This window comes from Ambystoma mexicanum, chromosome 4p (assembly GCF_040938575.1).
Source record: "Ambystoma mexicanum isolate Mex_15411 chromosome 4p, UKY_AmexF1_1, whole genome shotgun sequence".
Taxonomy (NCBI): domain Eukaryota; kingdom Metazoa; phylum Chordata; class Amphibia; order Caudata; family Ambystomatidae; genus Ambystoma; species Ambystoma mexicanum.
In genome coordinates, this window is record NC_090927.1 from 1164003469 (window position 1) to 1164027979 (window position 24511).

General features: G+C 44.9%; 1 protein-coding gene across 17 annotated transcripts in view; it reads right to left on the reverse strand.

Annotated features, from left to right (window-relative positions):
- SYNE1 (spectrin repeat containing nuclear envelope protein 1) overlaps positions 1 to 24511 on the reverse strand; it is a 1651720-nt gene that overhangs the window by 474842 nt on the left and 1152367 nt on the right. For all 17 annotated transcript variants that reach the window (XM_069606781.1, XM_069606782.1, XM_069606785.1 and 14 more), the window contains 5 exons: positions 18027 to 18158; positions 16834 to 16940; positions 8643 to 8799; positions 7243 to 7374; positions 5303 to 5458 (listed from right to left, as the gene is read on the reverse strand). In XM_069606781.1, coding sequence (XP_069462882.1) covers positions 5303 to 5458; positions 7243 to 7374; positions 8643 to 8799; positions 16834 to 16940; positions 18027 to 18158 — 684 coding nt within the window. The remainder of the gene's footprint in view (positions 1 to 5302; positions 5459 to 7242; positions 7375 to 8642; positions 8800 to 16833; positions 16941 to 18026; positions 18159 to 24511) is intronic.

A 24511-nucleotide genomic window follows, 5' to 3' on the forward strand; every position in this document is an offset into this window, starting at 1 on the left:
ACTTTAGTAACTTGAATACTGTGGACATTAATATACCACTGTTTGCATTTAAAATCAGACTTAAGAGTTTGGCAAAGAAAAAGTTTATTAGAACAGAACAAGTGATCACAAAAATATTCAGAAGCAGGGAAGTAGTGTTGGTAACCCCCAATACAAAGTTAGTCAACCCTTTCCTGGAAGGATGATAAAACACAACGTCAGAGGACAGAAGAGTCATTCAAGGAGCCAGGCTAGGCCAAAGTCAATTGGGCAAAGGTCTAGGTGAGCTGAAGCACTTCTTGCAGGTAAGTTAAGGTCTTGAACAATGTTTTAGAAGTCTTTGTAGAAAAGAAGAATTCAAAGCAGGGCCGCAAGCTGTTTAGACTTGGGAAGTAAAGTAGCTATCGGCAACTCTACAGAGCAACTCCAACAGGTCTCACTAACAGAGAACAACTACAGTTACAAGAGATAAGTTCTCTTAGACTGTACAGTACCTTTAGGTTGAAGAAAAAGGGCAGAAGAGGACTTCAGTTCCTGTGCAGCTCTGCAGATCCTGGTGTTCCTGGGCCTCAGTCGTGGGGACAAGAGGGACGACGCCTGGGGACTCCTGCACTGCAATGGGACGGTCCTCTCCCTGGCTACTCAGTTCCAACAGCAAATAGAGTGGAATTTCAACCAGCTCTGAGAGGATGTCCAGGTGGCTTACTTTGGAGTTGATTGGTCTCACCAACTCAAGGGGAGAAGTCGTCCTTGCAAGAGCTTCTCTGTCGACACGAAATTGGATTTTCAGCCCAGCAGCAGGGCTTCACCGTGCAAACCAAAGGTCCAGGAGTTGCAGCAGGCATCTTCTTCAAGTTCTTCGGATTCCTTGGTCCAGTGGTCGACTCGCCTTTTATGCAGGGTTCTCCCATTCATTCCAGCCTATCTTTCAGTCACTCTAAGAGTGCATTCCTGTCTCCTAGGAGACTAAGCACAGGGAGTTTCGGGCACCTCCCTCACTTCCTGCCACCGCCAGACACCATGGAGCCAGAGGTGGGCTTCACTCATGAATTCCGCCAAAGACAAAACGAACAAAGGGACCAACCCTGGTTTGGCGCGCAGAGTAAACTCAAGAGGGACCTTTCCACAAAGAAATGGTGCTATACTGCAGCTACATATGCAGCCCGTGGTAATTGCACACCACAGTAGATAAAAGTAAACCACTGCCACCAGCCATTCATCATGGAAGGGGTAAAATAAAAATGTTACATGAGAAGCTAGACAAAGGGGATACTAAGTAACCCTCCAGCACCCTATTGGAAGATAGTGTGTGCTGGGTTTAGAAAGTAACAAATGTAAGTAAGGTCAATTTCACTTTACTGCCCTTGGAAATAGTAGTTTATCCAAGAGAAGGTATTTAAGCCTTTGGGAAATCTGGGAGACTTCCCTGTGTCACTGCACTGAAGGTGCTGTGTGACACCATGTAAAAGATGATGCCTATGGAGTTTGTCAAACTCCACAACCAAAAGAAACACAGAGTTCAAAATCACATTAAAATACATGACAAAGTGGGAAAAAAGGGTCTCAATCACTCCAGGCAAAATATTAAAGTCCTAGATCCAGCAAAAGAGCTGGGGGTCTATAAGGTAGAGGGGAATTAGCACATTTCTGAGAATTCTCCCTAACAGTAATTGCCTGACCATGGTTTTGGGACATGTCAGGTATACGGCTCTGGTGTTAGTCCGTTGTCGCTCACTGTGAACTGTACGTGAGCAAGCGTTTGTGTCTGGAAATAGGGGCGGGGGTTGAGTTCCTGGGTATCCTACACCTGGTAGGATGGGGAAAAGGTGTTACAATGAAGGAAAAGATGCTACAAGGTAGGGGATACCGCGTCTCACCCTCTGGTGTCTAACTTTCCCTCCCCGAACACCCCCTCATGCAGGTGATCCTCCCTCACTGGTCCACCCCCAGCAAGTACATCCAAAAGCGATGGCCGTGTCCTGGCCACCTAGATGACAGATCTGCGGGGACTAGTGGGTGAGAGACCTTTAGGTTTCTCACACAACACAAAGGACAAGAACCACCGTGCATGATGCAAAGAACGGAATGACCCAGGGACTGTGAAGGCATCATGACAAAGACAACAGACTTCAAGTTCTATCAAAAGATATTTATTAACTTAAATGTCAGGATGATTGAAAGCCTAACTTGCCCTATGCTAAGGTGGGATTTCCCTACCTGAATGAAACTAAGGAAAGTCTGAGTCAAAGAGTTCAATCTCTGTCTGTGTCCAAAACCTATCCTGGCCCTCACAACTACAATCGACCAAGGTGTAGGGATGTCACAGTCAAAAGAAACAGTGTTTAACTCAATGTTCTGAGCTTCTTCCAGCTCCCCTTCCCCAAGCATAAAAAAGGCTCAAAGTTTACCTTTCTCCAGTTCAAGGTGATATAGTTCAACACCAGTCCTTGGGATTTCCCTTCCCCAAGTTTCAAGTAAGGCCATTCAAAACAAGAGCTCTTGCGACTCCAATGCCAAGACAACCAGTATAGATCTCAGGATTCCTTTTCCCAAGACAAGTAACAAAATAGTTCAAAGTGATGTCGTTCAGCACCAATCTTTGGGGTTCCCTTCCCCCCCGTTTCAAGTAACGCAGTTCAAAACAAGAAGGGTCTTGAAACTCTGATCCCAAGACAAGGGTAGTTCCTTAAGTCTCAGGATTCCCTTCCCCAAGACTTCAGCATTTTTAATTATACTTGCTTTAGTTTTCTAGTGGTTTTAAGCAAACACCAGGTCAGCCAGACCCTCTTTCTGGAATGCCTCACCTGCTCTTCTACAGTGGTTTCATTTGGCTTATTTTATGGTGTCTTTAGATTTCACCATTAGGGGTCCTCTGGTCTAGGCAGTTTTCAGACTGCACAGTCCACCCAACACAGGTCACGCAACCAGGACCCTGGGCTCCTCAGCTTTCACCCACAGGTTACTCTGCACTTAGCTCCTTAACACCAAGTCACTGACACGTTACTACTTTTATTGGGCGCTTGGTTTAGGGTATATTCTTGCGCTCCTCTGGCTTCTCCTTGGTCGCCTTGTGGCTCTGCCACCATGTATGACACACCTCTTTCCCAATTGTAGCTTTGTCACACTGCCTTCATTCATTAATGCTCATTGTTTGGCTTCCTTTAACCTTTCATGCCAGGCTATTATGCAAGTCTATGCAAAAAGGACAGGCATACTCGTCCTTGGCACTTAAGGGGTTAATATATTAGAGTTCCAGGTTTGGATTGATTCATTTTGCCACATATGTTTTAAAGTTCTCTTTTCAGCTCAGAGTTCAATGTTCTCTTATGTGGCTTAATTAAGTTCAGTATTCAATGTATAGTTGTTTGTTTTAAATGGTAAATTGGTATTTAATTTGATATTCAACGTGTGCTGGTTTTATCACAAAGATTAGTTTCCATTTAGTTAAGTATTCAATATGCATTGGCTTTTTAAATATCGAATTTCCATTCAGTTCAGTATTCAAAGGGCAGGTAATTATTTATCCTTCTGGACTGTTACACACTTGTGGTATGTTCGGTGAAGGGGTGCTGCTCTGACACTCGCCTGTCTTCTCTGCTCTCGCCGCTGGTTTCCCACGACTTACTTTCCCCTCCTGAAGTCGGAGGTCAGCAAAACCCACAGTTGCGAACTCTGCTAGTTCACTGTGTCCGCCCTGCTTCACACCGGCGCCTTTGATGCTGGTCTTCGTGTACGCCCTGCTTCACACAAGCGTCTTTGATGCTGATCTTCGGACGAGGATATCGTTGCTTGGCATTCCGGGCTCCTTCTCAGCCCCGGCTGCACGCGCTTTGGTCTGGAGGCTCCCAGGGTTGTGGGGGATACAGAGACTACTTACATCGGGTCCCACAAGTTCACAGGAACTTCTGCCGGTGTCCTGGTTCATCCTCCAGGGCCACCATGACTGCCTCCTTTCACGGGTCTCCTGCAGCTTCGTCGTGCCCTGCTGGGCTGGTCTCCCTTTATACACCTGCAGCCCCTTGACAGGCTTCAGGTGTGAGACTCTGATTAGTCCTGCTTGACCACAATTACAGGAACATGCCTGACCCTCATAGTTCTTCACAGGCATCTTCTTCGTCCCAGTACCAGAGTGAGCAAAAGGGGTAATCTTCATCACTCTTAGTTGCATCGTCTTCGTCTCAGTACTTTCAAATGTTATATGTGAAGGGTTGAGGGAAACTGGCCTACAAAGATTGGGGGAGGGTTAGGGTGGTTGTCAGTAGGGAAATGGGGATACCATGTCTCCCCCAAGGGCATCCCACTCCCAATCCTTAAGGACCCACCACCCAGGTGATCCTCCCCCGCTTCTCCATCCCCAGGGTCAGGATCCAAGAGCGATGGTCTTTCGCTGGCCACCTGTGCAGAGGATCCAAGGGGAGTAGGACTGAGAATACCCTCAGATTTCTCACAGGACACACTTCCACTCTCCTTCCAGGCAGGAAATAAACCTCACCCAAGCTGAGCAAAATATGTATGAATGCCTAGCCAATGTGGAAGCTGTCACTTGTTTTTGGCAGGAACCACAACATCCTATGGATCACATGCAAAGCAAGAAGATGTACACTCTCGAATATGTGAATGTTAAGTTCTGCAGAAGAAACACAACACAATACAAGCAGAAAACTGTGAGACCAAAGACATTGCCTTGCAGTTCATCCCTGCTCCACCCCAATCCTGGACCTGGATTGCACTCTTAAATAGATGAACACACATCACCTCAACAAACTCAGACTGAAAGATGACGGGCTGTGCCGGAAAAGTTATGTGCCCACTTGTCAGATACAACAGGACTACCCAGAGTTCAAGATTCAGCAATCACACAAGAAGATCACCAGCGCGAGGGGGTCAATAAAAATGACACTAATGCACTGTTCAAATCCCACATAGCATAGCAGAGCATACTGACCATGAAGTGGCGGTCTGACCATGCCCCATAGGAGGGGACTGGATGAGACTAACAGTATGCCTCCACATGTCAGCGTTTCTTAACCGTTTTTAATTTTGCCTTTCTGTAAGCATTTGTCTTAAGAGTTGGTGATGGCCTTCTATTTAAAACCAACAACTTTCAACTCTTTGAATCGAAAATACAAATTGTTTGCAGTCTGACTCCAACATTCCAACCAGAAATAAGTCACATCAAAAACTGTAATGAAATGAAAGTGGCCAAAAAAGCAGAGCATTATCAGTAATGTTCCTAGGGCTATTACTGCTCAATTTGCTGCCATGCTGCCTAGAAAGGTGCAAGAAAGGCAGAGTGAATCTATCATCAATTTTATATTCTTACCTCCTGGTTATAGAGGCAAGTTTCTGTCTCTTCTGGTTGAAGGGCTGTTGCAACAAACAACCGTTCTTCAACACCATCTACCCAGGTAGAAGTGGCTGAGACAGTATCGTACAGCTTCTGTTGCAAAAGAAGGCTCTTCTTTTCTGCACCGCCAACCTGGTTGGACAGACAAAAGAAGTTCAGCGTCTCTCGATAGGGTAGAACAAGAAAAGCATGCAATGGAACAAAATAGGTTCAATTTTAAAATGGAAACAGCACTAGAAGTGGTTCTTTGAAGCTGTGGTTTGTAATGACTGCCATATCAATTGCACACTAGGAAAATACACATGAGCACACATAGCTTTTTCTTATTACGCCTTTAGGGGTCACAGGTTATTTTGGGGATTTTTTGTAAAACTACAAAAAAGTATAAAAAGCAGCATATGAGTTGATGTTTTGTTTGATAATATCAGCCTACAATATAGATGGCAGCACTCCAGTTCCATTATATACACTTTAGGAGTATTTTCGGGTTCACATTTCAGTATTCCTATCTGTCATTTACATTACTACATTCAATACAGATCCATGCATCAGGTTAATATTGATTGTGTTTTAATTCTTCAAATTAGATTCTCCTGACATTTAAGATATTTGCACAAATTAAGAGGCATTTTAGCAAGTTAATTTCATTTTATTGTTAAGAGGGTAAATTGCATTTCGTTTTCATTTTTGGAAAGTGAAAGACACAAAACAATGACAGGTCTTGCAAATTCTAAAACATCACACTAGACCTGCAGGTCAAGTTCCTTACTTTACATACTTGACCTAAGAAAAATGCACTCGCCTGTGGTGAAGAGTGACAAAGTAATTCCCAGTGCTTTCTGTATAATAGTGCATATCACCATGAGCACACTTCATTTTTGGCACAAAGCTTCCTCCCAGAGGTCAGCCACGTAGACTTCATTTGCCATTTACTGCAAAGTTTGTTTGCAGTAAATGTAACATTAAGGTTTTAAACATCCCCTTACTCGCCAGCATGGTTTAGTACCATGCTAAGGGTACTCGACCTTCATAAAATTTCCTTGAATATGCGAGTGGGTGAGTAGATTTTGCAAGCAAGTGATTTCAAATATTTAAACAATTTTAAAATAAATAGGTTGACAAAACGGAGATCTTTGTTGGCTCAGAAAAGTAGGCATCCTGTGTTAGTGATCTGAGACAGTACTAGTAGTAGTTAAGTATTGATTACTGTGAACCTGGGCCAAAAATAAATATTCATTATGATGGTAAACGTAAGGCTCAGACAATGGCATGACGCTTTCATTATGCAACACTTGAAGGGTTTTCTAACTGTTTGGGAGGAAGCTAATCCTACCATGGACCAAATAGTGAACGCTGCGATTTAACCAATTCACATTGGGATAATTATTTTACTTAAGTACATAATTTGGACACTCTGGGATTTTAAGTATTGGAAGAGAAAGGCCTGCCACTCTTTTCAAGAAGTGTTTACAGCTCTAGCCTAAAGACTTTTGATGATCTCTTCACTAATTATGGTACACCCTGAAACTACAGTTAGGTGCAGAATTATGCACGTCTCCGGGCCTACATGGTACGCATAATTTATAGGGTTGAACAAACAAACAGACTCTCAACCCAGCACTTGACTGCAATAGAATGACAACCATGTGTCAAACTATTATCATAACTGTCGATAATATAGTTTTGACTTTTAGTTTATTAGATTCAATTTTATTAGCTGTGCTGTCACCGAGCATGAATTGTAATTGCAATCATCGTTTTGGACTTTGACCTTTCTCAAGGATCTACAATGCTCTACAAAAAGACAATAAGCAAACAAACACTGCGCAGAACACAGATGTGTCACTTTCTTCCCTGTTTTAAGGGCAGATGATGCTTTTCAAAGTTATTGGCAAGCTAGCAGAGGCATACACTACCTGGGATGAGACATCTCCTAAAGCCTGGTTTAAGTCTTCCATCAACGAAGCAACACATGATTTATCTTGTGTCTGAGGTTCCCCTTTGTAGATGGGTAAGCCGGACATTAATCTATTCGTTTTACTGTAAATCTGTGGGAAAAAAGAGGTGGTTGAACATTCACTTTTAGGGAAAAACTGTAAAAAAAAAAAAAAAAAAAAGTAATTGCCACAAGAGACATGTGGCTCACTCACTTGTAGGATGCACTAGGAAAGTCACATTTCATTGAGAGAACATGTTCTTATAATTAGATAGAAAGCAGCTGTTTGCAGAGTATCTGAAAAATGTACATCTCTCTCAACATGAGAGGCATATTGAAACTGTACTTGAGCAAACAGTGAAAATGGAATTAATTTGACAGAGCATACATAACGGGTCAGAGGAAGTGAGTTTCTTTCAATCCCTCCTGAAGACAGCATCTAAAGTACCTGGCTGTTAGGCCAACAGCAATTCCGAGGCTGAGACGTGTACTTTGCTGTTTTTCAGTAGAAGCATGGAACTACAAATCCCAACTTGCTGGGTGCCATTGAAAAAAACTAAAAAAGACAGACCTGGATATACGGGCTCTTATTGACACATGGCCAGTTGGCAGCTCTGGCTTACTCGTGCTGATTTCACAATGATGGGACTGTAATTCTGACTGGTGTTTGTGGAGAGACAGGCTTCTTGCATTTTTATAGGCACTGTCGCTACTTTATGATGGCTAGCACTTTCTTCATGGTTCAAAATATATGTCTGTCCATTTGGTAAACAAGGGATGGCTGCTCGCTCAGATATACACAAGTGGATGACATTGGTGTTCAGTTGTTTCATCGAAGTTAATTACTTTGTGGTAATTCACTTTGATGAATTTACTTAGTGGGAAGTAATTTAGGTATGCATATTTGGAGGTAGGGAGTACAAGGGTTAGAGTTTGAGTGGTAGGTGGGTATGGAGTGTATGCGAAGGGTAACATCTATTACAATTTCAAGTACATGCATTGAAGTGAATTACCACTAAGTAATTCACTTTTGTGAAACTATAGCACCTAAAACATCTTATGCTATTAACTTTTGATAATTTCAAGAAATTATTCTGTCACAGACAGTGCTTGCTTCTTCATAGTCCACTACTAAACAACGTCACATGCAGTGTGCAAGTCCACATTCTCAAGCTTGGCATAACGACTAAATCACAAAAACTGCAGCAGAACTTCCTTTTTGCAAAAGCACTCTAGTTGAATGTATTTCTGATGTTTTTTTCACTTGTATCAAAATAAACATGAAACCTCATGTAGGGTCCACATAGTACTCAATCAAATGTCAAAGGCATTGCATGTAGTCCGTACATTAGACAACTTAAAATAAATTGAAATAATTACCGGCTGTTCTTGTTCCTGTTCCAATCCATTCTGTAGGAGTCTCCCCTTTGTGCTGAGTTCATGGTGCAGACTTTCCCATTTCATTCTCATCTGCCCTTCCAGTGACGTTTTCTCGCCTTCTAATCCAAGCTCTTTGGACAACGCATCCAGTCTACCACTAACAGATAGAAAAAGATGGACATCTTGACAAAAAAGGCTTCTCTTAAATATGTACCGGGCTCTAGATCATGCCAGCTTTGCTCAAAGCAGCAACATTGTGTTTGTCTGGAGTTTATATATTTGTTGTGAATAAACAACTGGTATCTTTGATCATTTGTTTTAGAGCGCAAAACAAATATTAATGCATAGTTGAAGCTAACCAAGCAACATTTCCACCCACTATACACTACATAAAATAACATGCTGTTCTTGGGTAGCCAAATGGGGATTCTGATAGGAAAGCATACGTTGAATTAAATGTAACCTATTTACCCCGACACATTTGGTGTTTGCCAATGTACATCGACACTGAAATAAGTGTTTTCATGGAATTGGAACTGTGTGAAAAGCAGTTTGAAAGGATTTATTAAAGGCATCTCACAGTGGGGGTGTGAACTGGCAAAGTAATCAGGCAGGTTTCTACAAACAATGAAAAGGAGAAATTACTTAACGGTAATGTTCTTTCTATGGATTCTTCTCCCTCAGATTCCTCCTCAGGTAGACTCCCCAAACAGTATGTACCAAGGAGGCGGGATGAAAGTCCTCACACTAGAAAACTCTGCAAAACCGCTCTCCGGAAGCGATCATCAGCTCTGTGGACCACATCTAAGCAGTAATGTGTGGTGAATGTATGTAGTGAGGACCAAGTCGCCGCTCGGCAGATGTCTCTCCCTGGTAGCCCCTCTGTAGAGCCAAAGAGGCTGCCACAGCGGAGTGGGCTCTGATGCCTGAAGGTAATTCCTTTCCTGCATTGTGATGGCACTCTGAAATGCAGACTGTAATCCACCTAGAAATTGATTGCTTGGAGACAGCCAAACCCTTTCTTGCCAACAAGAACGCTACAAATAGTTGGTCCATTATCCTAAACTCCCCTGTTCTTGCAACAAAGCTGACAGCCCTTTTCGGGTCGAGCCTATGGAATTGCTCTTCCTCCTTCAAGAGATGAGGAGGTGGGTAGAAAACAGGCAGGTCAACAGCCTGGAACAGATGAAACTCAGACACAACCTCAGGTAAAACCCTGGTCGTACCTTAAGGGAAACCTTCTCCCTGAAAAAGCGAAGATAAGGTGGCTTGCATGATAGGGCCTGCAGCTCACTGACCAGTCTGGCTGGTGTAATGGCCAGCAGAAAGGCAGACTTCAGAGTAAGCAAACAAATGGAGCAGGAATGCAATGGCTCAAAGGGAGCTGCCATAAGGAAAGTGGGAACTAAGTTATGGCCCCAGTCTGTAACAACAAAGGGAACAGGTGGAAACATATTCACAAGACCCTTCAGGAATTGAGTATAACCAGTATCGTAAAGAAAGAACATTGATCCAGAGATCTTTTAAAAACAGACAAGGCCACCAAGTATCCTTTGACTGTTGCAACCTGACGGCCTGAAGAGGCCATTGACAGAAGGAACGCCTTGACAGAAGGGGTCTTTCCTCTCTTCTATCTCTACTTGTGTTCCCCAGGGGTCCAACCTCACGCCCTGGTTCTTCAACCACTACCTGGCACCTCTTGCCCACCGCATCGCTACTTTCTGCCCCAAATTTCAATGTTATCCAGATGACACACAGCTCTCTTTCAGGCTCCCCTCAGCCAACTCTGCTTCTTCTCTCATACCAGACTTTCTGGCCGCAATTCAGGAATGGTGTGCCACCAATGATCACTGCCTCAATGCCAGTAAGACGGAAATCCTCCTCATTGGGACACCTGTGTGTTTCCCTCTCTCTCTCTCTCTCTCTCTCTCTCTCTCCTCCCCTTTCTCTCTCTCTCCTCTCCGCTCCTCTCTCCCCCCCCCCCTGGCCCACCTTCCTACTCCTTCCTGTGAGGCTAAGAACCTTGGTGTCATCTTCGACTCCTCCTTCTCTCTGCACATCTCTGACATCTCTAAGAAGTCAAACTATCAGCCGCACCTCCTCAGAGGTATTCTTCCTTTTCTCACTTTCCCCCAGAAGCTCACTGTCTCCAGAACTCTGGTCCTCTCTAGGCTGGACTATTACAATAGCCCCTTTCTAAATCTTCCTGCCTCTGCTCTTCGACCTTTACAAATTATGCAGAACAGGACTGCAAGACTAGTCCTTAGACTCAAGACCAGGGATTGTATCTCTCCAGCTCTGAAATCTCTTCAATGGCTCGCTGTGGCTGCAAGGATCAACTTCAAGACCCTCTGCATAATCCACAAGGCCGCTCTACCTCCAACGTTCTCTTCCAAAACATCTTACTTCTTGAGCTCTCCGCTCATCCACCTCCAACTCTCTGAGGGTCAAACGTTTCTCCAAGCAGAGAGTTTGGAGCAAATCTATCTCCTTGGCTGGGGCCTCCCTCTGGAACCGTCTCCCTGCCTCTCTCAAACTTGAGCAGAACCACCTCTAGTTTCGGAAGAAACTCAAGACCTTCCTTTTCACTTCCGCTTTCTCTCTTCCTCTCCCCTGCTGATGCACCCGACTGCTCCACGCACTGTTCACCTGATCACCCTCTGAACACAGGCCCAGGCTCGTGCATGTCCCGTTGCCCTCACACCGCCTCCAGGCTCCCCAGCACTTAATGGTCTGTATCTGCAACCCTACAGTCCCTTCTCTCTGCACTTGTTGATGGTCTGCGTGCAGACAGCAACACCTAAAGTATTTCCTCTGAGAGGTCCCAGTCATCAGATCTCATCCTCTCAAGAGCCAAGCATTTAGATTGAGGGATTCTGGGTTCGGGTGTAGAGCCCAACCTTTCCTGGGATAGGAGATCCGGCCGTCAGGGCAACCAGAGAGGTGGGCAGATGGCCAAGTCCAGGAGGTCAGATTACCATGTACTCCTCGCCCAGTCTGGGGCGATCAAGATTAGGGTGGCTTTAAACCTCCTCAACTTCCTGAGAAACCAACGGCATGACCGGACTTGGAGGTACCGCATTGTGGAGTTCGAAGACCCACTCCACTAGGAACGCATCCCCCCAGTGTGCCTCTCACCGGGAATTCCCTTGAAGAAAACCATTTGCACTTCCTGTTGGACTCCGTGACAAACAGATCCACTGTTAGGGTACCCTATTGAGCAAAGATGTTCTCTAGGACTTCCTGGCACACGTCCCACTCGTGTAAGACTGTTCTGCCTGCTCAGAGCGTCCACCAATCCGTTCTCCGTCCCCACCAGATGTACTGCAGAGACAGAGATCTGATACCCCAAAAGCCAGAACCACAGCAGCATCGCTTCTCTGCAAAGGGGGAGTTAGCGCATACCTCCCTGCTTGTTCAGGTACTATATATAGCCACTGTATTGTCTGTCATAATCAGGATGTTTTTCCGTTTAAGAGAGGGTGCGAAAGCCCTCACCGCCAACCGGATCGCTCGTAGCTCCAGCCTGCTGTGCCATTTAGCTTACCTTGCCAACCAAAGGTTGCTCACGTGCAGGTCCTCGCAGTGAGTGTCCCAATCCTGCAGAGACGCATCCATGACCACCCTGGAGGGAAGGGTTCCCAGGCCAACATGGTCTTGTTATTGGACTACCAAAATGGATTGTCCTTTAAGATGCTGAAGTACTGAGACCATTGACTCTGTAGTACCCACTGCCGGGATACTGCATGAACAGTCTGGCCTCTGGCACTAGAAAAATGTAGGAGTCTATGAGACCTAAGAGGTGGAGGAAGGAAACCGCTGGCAAGGTGGTGTGGTCTTGGAACAGTTGAACCATCTGTCTGACACTGGTGACTCTCTCCTTGGTGGGAAAAGCCTTCCCCACCCGAAAGTCTAGGACTGCTTCGATGAACTGGATCTTTTGAGTTGGTGTCTTGTGGGACTTCTGTAAGTCTAGGGAGAAGCACAGCCTGTGGAGTAGTGAGCAAGTGTCCTCGAGATGGGACAAACCTTGCTCTGCAGACTTCCCTCGGATCAGTCAATCGTCCAAGTATGAGAGTACATGAACGCCAGATCTCCTGAGGTGGGCCAACATCCGCTTGGTGAAAACCCATGGAGCAGAGGCCAACCCAAAGGGGAGCACCTTGAACTTGTAGTGCTTCTCCGCTATGAGGAATCTCAGGAATTTCCTGTGCCTTTGATGGATCGGCACGAGGAAATACACAGTCTTAGAGATCGAACTACACCAATCAGTCCTGAAGTCTGAGAGCGTGGAACATTTCTCTCAACGTCACCGTCTTGAACTTGTCTTTCCTTAGGAACATGTTCATGGCCCTGAGGTCCAAGATGCAACAAAGTCCTCGCCCTTTCTTGGATACTAGGAAATACCAAGAATACCAGCCTGATCCTCTCTGCTCGGGAGGCAACTCTTCCACAGCACCCTTTGCAAGCAGGGCTTGCAGTTCTTCCTGGAGCTCCTGTTCTGATTGTTGAGGAGGTGGAGGTGGTCTGTCCAGAGGTCTCTTTTCAAAAGGCAGGCAGTACCCTCATTGGACGAGGTGAACTGCCCAGGCATCTGAGGTAATCTCCTGCCATTGGGGCCAATGCTTGCTATCTGCCCCCACCCCCGGCAGGTGAAACATGTGGAGAGAACTCAAAGCGGCTTTGAGGGTGGTGCGCCCCAGCCACTGTCATCTGCTGGCCCCTAAAAGCCACCCCTCTGCCCTTCTAGTCCACGGAAAATGCTTCTGCCCTTGCCTGGGCTGCGGCAGCTGTGCCTTCCTACCAAAGGTGACATAACGCCTGTATCCTCGTCCTCAAGAGGCAAAACTGTAGTCTGGCTTTGCCAGCTCCTGCACAGCCATGGCGAATGACTTTGCAGCAAGCTTTGAGACCTTAAACTTTTCCAGGTACTTATCAGGCTTTGGGTCAAACAGATTCTCACCATCAAAGGCGACGTCCAACAATTTATTCTGGACGTTTGGCGAGAAACCTGAAGTATGGAGGTACGACCGCCTCATCAAGACTGCAGCTGGCCCCGCTGGCCCCGCTGACCTACTGACACAGTCAGCGACTTCCAGGCCCATCTGCAAAGACTACCGAGCCACCTCATCCATCTTCCACCATTCTTAGAGCACATTCCTGCATGTCTCCTTCAGGAATGTACTGGGAAGCTTCACCAATGGTTTTCCACACCCCACAACTGCACTTTGCAAAGGATCAAGATGCATTGCCAGGGTGTCAACCTTTATATCCGCCCTGTCCGTAGGGAGAATGAAGGTGGTCGTGGACCACCTAGTATTAACTGTGGCTGCGTGACTAGCTCCTCAGGCATAGAGTGAAAGGAAAGATACAGTGGATCCCCTGTGTGGGCTTGTATTTCTTTATGAGTTCAGAATTCACAGGTGGCTTAGTGCAAAGCTTCTGCCACAAGGTGACGATAGGGTCAGCAATAGCGACATTAAATGGCATGGCTCTTCTGTAGGAGCTCCCTCATCTTAAATGTCAGTGAACTCATAACCTGGCAGAGTTCTAGTTGAGGCACTCTAACCTAGAGCCTCCACCACCCTGTCTACAGTGGAACGATATTTGCCACTTGCATGAGCATAACGGTGGGCTTGCTGCATCTCCACATCAGGGTAAGTGTCCAGGCTACTTGCCTGTCCAAGCCACTCTGCCAAGGCTATCAAATCTCCTGGTCTGTGAGGCAATCTGTGCCTCCACACCCTGATGGGATCAACACCCAGCAGCTTGAGCACGTCATTGTCACCAAAATTCCATGACATAGTGCTGAGAAAATCAGATCAGGACTCGGGCACGTACGACTGGTCAGGCATCAGCACAGACGGGTCCCCAACAGACAGTGCTGATGGTGACTCCAACGCTTTGGTAGCAGTCAGCGCAGAGCCTGAGAGCGTCTGCCCCGATACGGTTTCCTTGGGGCCGGGGTTTCCAGGCACCACTGGAGCCGTAGGAGCGTGCTGTTTCAAGGAGTCATCGGTACTCGCAGATGCTTTCTTGAACATATCAAGCATTTACTTCCAATCGACTTTCAATGTAGGCCCTATAGCAGACTTCCTGCGTCCATCCAAAGATCCGCACTTGTGCCTGCTGCGATGATGCAGTTTCTTTTTAAGGGAGGAGGAGGAAGAATGCGCAAATGTGAGTGTTTTTTGGCCTTCTTATGGCACCTATCCTCCTGTTCCGGGGTGGCCCCCTCTGTCTCGAGTTCCGACGACCGGGCAGTCAAGCAGACCAGAGATTTTGACGGGTCCGACTTAACGCAAGTTTTGCAGCCCTCTCCCATAGTGATTTCGGGTTTCTTTTTATACAAGAACAACAGTCCTCTGTGATGTGACTGACGCAAAGGCACCACCCGCAGACGGTGTGTGGGTCCGTAATAGATATTTTGGAACTGAAGTCTTTGCACCGTTTGAAGCCCGACACCTTGGGAGCTGACATTCTGCATCAAATAACAGCAAGAATTTCATCGATAGACAAGAATATTTCTCTCAAAGAAAGAGTTGTTTCGTATGAGCAGTGTGCTGAGAGCATGGAAAAAAGGAACTAAGGTACAGGGCAGAGTAAGTGGTATATGTAGGACGCCAGACATCACGTCTGGAGTCCACGACAGCTGCATCGAGTCAAGAGGGACTGATGGCCTAGTTGAGGTGCACTACGCCCCCTGTCGAAAAGTTTCTGATGCTGTAAGGAATATCTATCTGATGAGGAATCTGTGGGAGAAAAGCAATCTGTTGAATTGTGGTCCCCCAAGTTATAGATTATGTGACATTTCTGAAGCAGCTAAGTGTGTTTGTTATGGCCTTGAAGCACTGTGGTTCTCTGGTAAGTGGATAGATGGTTGTCTGAACATTACATCAATTGGACATTACATTGCAGTAAAACAACGGCAATCAATGGAAGCCACTATGAAGAAATGGTGGAAGTTGAAACTCCTGGTGAAAACAAAGAAACTGGTCTTGCAAAGCCCCTCTTCGTGTTGGAGAGCTGCAACTCCAGAGGGAGGATTCTTATTTCACTAGACAAGGATCTGCAGTCCAAAAGCTCAATTCAGGAGGACGACAGATGCAGCAAAGTAGACCTGGAGAAAACTGGTCACTCCACAGGATGGTTCTGGGACACTTTCAAAAGTTTCCAAGGGCAGGATCCTAAAACAGGGGCCTACACTTGTAGTTCAGGTCCAAGAGTTGAAGCACTAATGAAGGCCTTCTGGAGATCAGCAAAGGAGCAGGGCTTTGGTGGGGCGGTTGAAGAAAGCAATGCTGGCTGGCTTCAAACAACGAGTTCCCTGTCTTCGGCAGGATACTCTTCTTAGGAGTCTTGACTCCAATGACGATCTTTTGAATGGCTGCAAGAGTTTCCTTTTTATTCGGGGTTCGAGCTGGAGTCGCCCCTCTAACTCATCAATGGTAAGGATGTGTACCATTAAAATTGTCAGGGGCTCTACAATCCTGGACAGTGTCTGGCTATCATATCTACCTAGCAACAGACACATTTTGGCATGTATGTGGAATGGGGCCACGCAGTCCCAGCCCCCACATACGGCCACACAAACGGACCACCCCTTTAAGGGCTTACCGTATATGGAAAATCCGGCCCTGGGAGGGCAGGAAGAAGGCCAAAATACAAGTTTGCAAAGGACATGTCCATTTTAGAGAATATGGTACTCTAAAATGCATTAAGTATTAAAATGCACTGGACAATAGAAATAAAAATGGTAGACCTGTGTCGGCTGCCACCAGCCGGTCTTCGACATATCATGCAAGTAACCACAATGTTACAAGTAACAAAGTTACAGGGGAGAAGTGTCCACTCCACACTCCACTGTACAGTGATGTGTGCAGGGAAAAATAAACAGAGCATTTTATAATGGAGAACAGACTTCATTTGCCTCCAAAAGTCAGAACAGCTTCAAAACAACAGTAACAATACCATTGAAAAAAGCAGAAAAAAAAGAAAACCTTTCAAACCAAAATGTCTACACTGCTCTTTGCTCTTTCAGAGAGTATGAGGGTACTAAAAAGGCATCCCGTTGTCAATTATGTCACACCTGTTAGACTCTTCAGCCGTACGTACCCCTGACTGACATGCAGCAGAAAATGTAGACCGGGAAGCCACATGACAAAAATAATGAAACATAAATCATCCTTACCCAGGACCCAGTCCATCTACTGGTGCATGCTGAGTTAGGAGTTCACCGCCACGGCTTGCGACTGATCTGAGAAGATTCTTCTGCTCAGCTAGCTCCTTTTCCAGCTCCTAAGATACCCAACCGAGAGAAAAAGAAAAGCATTTAGCTTAATTAAAGCTTTATGTTTTTAACTCTTGATTGAAACACGTCTGCAAGGATACTAGCCATCTCCACCATATGACAGAATATGACAACATACCATAGACTAAATTTGGATTAAGGCTTCGTCAAATACTGTGCCAACACATTTCTTGCATAGTTCTGCATAATACATAAGCCTTCACACTGATAAATAAAATGAATATATGTCAATAGCGAAATAGTGTTATCTGTTATCTCTATGTACAACCATATACCACAATACATACTAACAGTAGAATTATAACAATACTAATAATAATACAAATATTAATAATAATAATATTGATAATAATTGCAATAAAAAGAATGGTGCTAAACCCAAAGTGTAATCCGCATTCTAGGTGTCAAAAAGAAGATGGTCTTTGAATTACTAGGTCTAGAAAAAAATGTCTGAGACAATTTGATCATTTGTCAGACTGGGTGAAAATGAATATTACCACTAAACCATTCAAATAACGTGGACGAATGTACTGTGGATGTATGCATGTTTTATACTCCCAGTACACGCTTAATGGCAAAATAAAAAAAAAATACAAAAGAGGTGTCACAATGCCACTTGGTCATTTTGGAGATTATCTGACTACAACAAAATGGCTTTGAAGTCAATAGCACTTTGCATGCCGAGACTTCCAGGCACAAGCATGCAACGCGAGGATTCCTAACAAGCCACGATGGATAAAGGAGACCCTCTGGGCTTGAGGCCCTTCGGCAGCTGTGCATCTGCTACACTTGCGCATGTCAACCAATGGATTACCACAAATCAACAGACTTCCCAGCAAACCTGACAAATCAAAGCAGGGGATGCCGATGCAACCAAAAGATTCTTGCACAACGTGTATTATCACGGTTGCAGCATGATACATCCCATGAGTGGCCTCGGAGCAAGGAGGCGAGTCTATGAACAACGAGAATCTTTGGGGAGGAGGAGGAGGGCCAAAGTTCACACAAGAAAGCATCAAGACTCCCAGGATCGAAGTGCAGACTCGGCACGACACACAGAACTTAGTGCAAACCTTCTTTCGTTGCAAGCTGTTTTGCTGCTGCAGTGAGCGGGTTGTCCGAGCTTGTGCCAGCCATTCTTCAACACTTGGGCCTTGTACAGCGGATAACCCCAAATCAGCATCGTCCTTTTCATGAAAGGAACCCTGGTAGTAAAAAAACAAAAGCAAAAAGAAAAACGAGTATAACTTAGTAACGTTCCTGTTAGTTTTAAGGAGTGAGAGGAGTAAGGATGGGAAATGGCCATCACTTTTAAAAATTCAGGTATATCCGTTCCCAACCTCTGAGGATGGTTTTCCAAACATGCCTATAAGACTAACTCTTAGCTGCATTTCCCTAATTCCCTTCACGTTTCATGTGCCTTCTTCCCCTTCCGCCAATCAAACACTGATCTCTTAAAAGTGATAGCCATCCACAAAGGTTCACAACCAAGAGTGACTAACAACTACATTGTTTGCATCTATGGTGTGTTCAGAATGCTGCAGCAGCCGCGCTGCCTGTGAACACGGAAGCAAAGTATGCTTTCTCTCATACACTGGAGGGCTTGTGCTAAAGCTTTCTGCATAACCCGTGCATCTGTCCATTTTGCACCAATAACATTGTACATACTCATTCTTTGTCCCCCAGTAATGTGCAGAATGAGACTTGTCTTCTTTTTTGGCATAAAAAGGCTGCAGGAATATTTTCACATCATCAAAAAAAACACTGAACACAATAGTGAAAATAGTTCTGAAGATGCGGCAACTGCTCTGTGTCCAACAACCTGCTTCACCCTTTCTTTCCACAAAGTCCTCCGTAGGCACAACTCTCCCAACCCTTCGTGTCTGTGCCTCGTCTGCCCTTGCAGGTGTTTCTGGGCAGGGAGAGCGCTGTTTCTTTGGGGGAAGATGAGCACTTATTGTTACCACCAGACACCCCCCGCTGCTTAGGCTCCCAAGAGACGCTGAGCCGAGAAGAGTGAAGACCCTTCCGGCTTTCGCCTGGCTCATTCGGAGTCTGTCTCTTGGGCTTGGCCGCCCAAACTCCACCACATCGCCTCGCCGTCCTGCGACATTGACAACCATGCCTTGCCCAACCTATTTTCCTCTTGTCGGGTGGGTGGGTTGGTGGAAAACTAAATCCTTCCTTTGTCTCCCGGCGGACGTCATTTTGCAGGGGATGGATACTTCCTGCAGCAGGACGCCCGCCTTTTATAAGGGGCATCCACCACCCCTTTCCTTTGTCCGCCCTTCACAGGCTTTTGCCTGTCTTGCCGCGCTTTGGCTGGCACCCTCTCCCTTACCCAGGGGGGGAGTGAGGAGGAGGACCCCGCACGGGTTATCAGGGTGCCTCCTCCATTACTGTGTTTTCCCGTCATCACCTGCATATTCTGTTTTTTTTCCCCCCCAACAGGTTATTGTTTTTAGCATTAGCATACATGGTCTTTGTGTAGCCATTCTTCTATATTTGATTGGATTGTTGCCAGGTGTGGCACCCGGTCCACCTGTGAATGTCAAGGAGAAAACAAAATACAGCACTCGGAGCGCCTTCTCTTTCTACAAAGCGCTTCTTCTCAGGTGCTGGGGCAGCGCGCTGCCGTTTCTGCACTTGTATGTAAACTGCATCCTTTAATCCCTTTTGTATTAATAAAGGATGCCATGTTTTTGGTTCAGAATCCATTCACTCCCTCGATGCTTCCCAACGAAGTCCGCAGTCTCTTAATCTCGAAACATGCTTTCATGTTCTATTGTTGTCCTATGAAAAATGCTTCAGAAAGGTTGTTAAACAACATATCTGTGCATCGGATGCATTAACAGACAAAACTACCGCTTGAAGATTACCCAGAAAGACTGTGTAATCCCATTACAAGGCTTGCCTAATACCCCGAAGTCGGCCTTTCCCTTCATGCATCAGCGGCGCGAGGCACCTGAGCACAAGTCGCTCGCCTTTGTTCCCCGCAGGCAGTCATGCCGCCGTGCGTCCTGAGCCAGCAGCGGCTCAGTCTTAATCCTCATGGAGCTGCAAAAACAGACTCTTATTGAAAGAAAAATGTATCGAAAAGTTGAACAGTTTGTTTTTAGTGCTATGCCACTGCAGCTGCAAACTGAGCCACAGTGTCCCTGCCTCTGTTCTTGCCTCAGAATGACAAAAATGTTGAGCTAGCGAAAGCCATCTCTTAATTTAGGCTAAACATTTGATCGTCCCCTCCAGATTGAACTGCTTTCTTTCAGAGAGAAAAAAGAGGCAACCAGACACTGTCCTTAAAATCAAAAAGTAATACAATTACAAGCAGTCTGGAAATTTGGATACATTTAAGGACATTTGGTGATCATTTCATGATCATATGGTTAATGTTTAAACAATGTAACATGTTAACTGTATGCTTAATGTGTGTTTTGTTTTTCTTTTTCTTTTCTATTTTTATTTTCCTCTCTTCTCTTCCTTTCTTCCCTTATTTGATGATTGACTTTGATGAACTTTTACTGTCTATTTGATTCTGTTTGCCAATTTGTTTACCTGTACTAACTGTTTTGCTTTTAATGTACCAATTGACGAGTGAAAATAAAAATGTGATTACTCGAAAAAGTAGCAACAAAGTGGGTGGGTTTCACCGAGGTAAGTAACTCTGCGGTGTAGAGTGGCTTTCTGAAAGAGCATTGGTGAAGAGAAATTTAGGCAAGGTGAAGTATATGTAGAAACAAGCAATTTAAGAGTAGGGGCTAGCCAACTAACAAGATGGAGGGCTTAGTGTTGCGCTCTCAAGCACACTGCACAATACCACATTCAAACTCCAATCACAATGTAAATCCCACAATATAATGTTACGGAAGCTTTTGTCGATGGCCCCCGTAAAAGTCAGCAATTATACCAGACGGTACCTGAAATGCACTAAACATGATCTCCCATACTCAGGCAAAGAAGGAAAGGACTGCACCAGAGGCAGCACTGTGTAACCAGAGAAAGCAACTGCACAAAAGAAGTGCAGGTGAGAAGTGTAGAGTAGAATGGCGAAAGGACCCAGTGGACCAGGATGCAGTTAAAGCAGGGAGCTGCCACGGGCACAGATGGGAGCATATATGACAACCTAGATCAGTAGAATCAAGCCAACTGTAAGACCACACTGAAAAGGGGCCTGGTTCTGCTGCTCACAATTCTGAGTCTGTCACAGAAGGCATTTGATAGGTACATCAATTACATTTCATTCTTGCAGTGGGGTTTTACCGTTTCGGGATGCTCTGCCTTATTTCAACTTGCACTCGAATTGCTAACCTATAGCTGAATAGCTAATATAGTTCGAAAATTATTGTTTTAAAATGCATCATATTGGCCCGATCTTCTCAAATATCTGGAACCTTATTTGCCTATGCTCGCTGTCGGAATGGCTCGCCTTTTCCCTCAGTTGCACAGGAAACCAAAAAAGGTTTGCTCAAATATGTCCCAAAGCAGCACACCGAGAAACATTCTCGAGGCACCGGTGGTTTTGCTTTGCAGAAAAGACATTTGTTGTTTAAGGAGTCCGGCACGCTATTGTCTCCAGCCCTTAAGTGTTCCATTTCGATAACTTCACTAGGCCATAGATCTTTTTAAAATGCACCATGTTTTAACATTTTCAAATTCCTAATAAAATACAGCAAGATTTAATATGCTGTGAAACATTCACAAGATCGCAAACGTGTCAGGACCATGGGACACAACATGTTGCCGGCGGGCCAGATAAGACAAATGGGGGGGGGGGATGGAACTTATTGTTTTACAAATAAGACATCAAATTGTTAGTAGAAACTAAGACAACAAAGGAAAGAAGAGCAGCATCTACCTTGATGTTACAGACACCAAATCCACAAAAATTATCACAAGAGTCAGCAGCCATCATAAATTAAGGAAATACATGAAACACGATCAAACTGAATTCACATAACCTTGGGCATAGGCTAGAGCAGCCTGTAAGTGGCATATATAGTGTTAACATAGGAGGGGGGCTTATAAAGGCTAAAATAATAATAATAAAAGTGGACATGTTGAAATAACATAGAGAAGGAATTGACAATGTCTAATGTAAGTAATGATACATTACAAAGAACAGGGGTCTGTAACCTTTGGCTCTACAGAAGTTTTGGACTGCAATACCCACCAGCCCAGGACAGCATAGTCAGTGGTGTGGGATCATGGGAGTACAAGTACAAAACATTTGGAGTGCCGAAGGTTACAGACCCCTGACCAAAATGAACGGGCAATGAACACTTCATGGTGCATGCAGAAGGCTCAATAAACTGTTACAAACCAAAAAGGTGAGGGATAGTCAGATTTGCAATGTGCCATCCACAGATAAAAGCTCAAAAGAACTAAACAAGGACAGAAAGCGTGAAGGGAACAAATACAAACAAAACCAAAAGAAAGTTCTAAGCTGCTAGAACATTACATGCAAAAGGTGACGAAAAAGAGAGAACAGTACAGACTGAATGGTAAGCTACATGGAGAACAGAAAACTTCAGAGCAAGTAAAGAGGTGGCAGTGATGAAGACCAGTAAAGAAAGATTGCTAATATGCTTTCCAGATGGATTATTTTATGTATTTCAGAATGTTACTCCATTCCTGGGAAACTAGTCCCTGATCATTTAAGAACCCATTCTACCAGGGGAGTGGCAACACATCGGCTCTACAAAGAGATATGCCAGTGCAGGACATATGCAATGCTGCAACCTGGTCCTCTCTCTATACGTTTTCAAAGCATTACTGCTTGACCCCGTCAGGTCAGGACGCTCGGTTTGGAAGAGCAGTTCTTCACAACATTCTTGGGCTAAAACTAAAGTCTCATGAAAATCTGCTTCTCCCGTCTCCATAACTAATACTGCTATGGGAGTCCACCCAAGATGAGGAATCCATGGGAGGACACAATCCATTAGAAGAACAAATTACTTACGCAAGGTAATGTTCTATCTAATGGATGTTCCTCCCACGGATTCCTCATCACCCTCCCAAACTACCCCTCAGACTATGTACAAATTCTTATTCCTTCTTTCTTTCAATGCCTATACAAGGTTATGTTACTTTCCTCAAGACGGCTGAACACAGGCAGAAGAAAAACTAGGAATTGAGGCCACGGGTCACGCCAAGATACAGGAATGGAAACTGTCAAGGGACATAGACCCCAATGCCACACGTTGCCCCATAATGTCAAATTGTTTTTCCGAGAACTGCAAAGCAGGAAAAGTATATCTTGTAGAAATGTATCTGGCACCTGTCAGAAAAGGAATCTGATGAGGGCTAACAGTGTCATCTTTCCTTGCTCCTCTTCTTCGAGGACAAAGAAGATGAATGATGAGAATCCCTCCAAGATCTTAACCTCTTAAGATTGTCTGGACCGTTTCCTCTGCCTTTCAGGAGACTTCGCCCCTGCGGAATTCCGACCTTCTGAAGACTTTCTCTTGGAAAGCATTGAATATGGTGGATTTCCACACTGACCGTCCTATGGCGTGCTTTGATCATCGACGTCACGTCCGGAAGCGGGAATGGAAACCGTTGAGGGAAATAGACGCCACCTGCTGCCACCTGCTGTTGACATTTTTTTCCGAATGCCGCAGAGCAGGTAACAAATATCTAACATGAGGAATCTGTGGGGGGGCACAATCCATTAGAAAGATTTTTCTTATATGATAGAACATTAAATGCAAAAAGGAATGAAAAAGAGATAACAGTACAAAATGTAGTTACATGGTCAACACAAAACCTCAGACCAAGGATTGCGATAGCAGTGAAGAAGACCAGTAAAGAAAGATTGCAAAAATGCCATTTATGGACAAAAAACAACCTGCCATGGCCATTGCAGTGTGTTCAGACAACCGTAATGGAAACCGTTTTAAAAGGCGACTGTAGGATACTGTGGCACAGCAGAAAATCAACATTTTCCAGACTCAATAAAATCTCATAAAACAATTGGACGAACCAAAAGGAATATGTAAAGAGTACAATGATGAATCTTGATGACTTATTACAACAGATAAAGGTATGTAGCAAATTATGATCCAAGAGACAGAAACAAGTTAACAATGTACATTTGTTTAAATACTGGAAGACCTCGAAGAGAAATATATAACAGGTTCTCCAATCTCGTGATTAATGAATTCCATACATCACTGCACTGACAGCAGGAATGTATAAGGAACAAGTTACTTACCTGTAACTGTTGTTCTCCAGCATGGGTCTGGCATGGATTCACATGCTCATGAATATTCCCCGTCGTCAGGCTGGGAATCCTCGGTAAAGAAAAAACCAGTATCAGTTTCGTTTCTGATCTGTCTTTCGTAGTAATAACCAATCACTGGTCTCTGCGTCATACTGACCACAGCCAATGACTGCCCTCTACCTAAGCACCGCCTCTGGCAGCCATCTTCAGATTTGGAAGCACGTGAAGTGGCAGTATGACCAAGTGAAGAGCCGCAGAGGGGTAGGCGGGAGGGTTCGCATGTGAATCCATGCCAGACCCATGCTGGAGAACAACAGTTACAGGTAAGTAACTTGT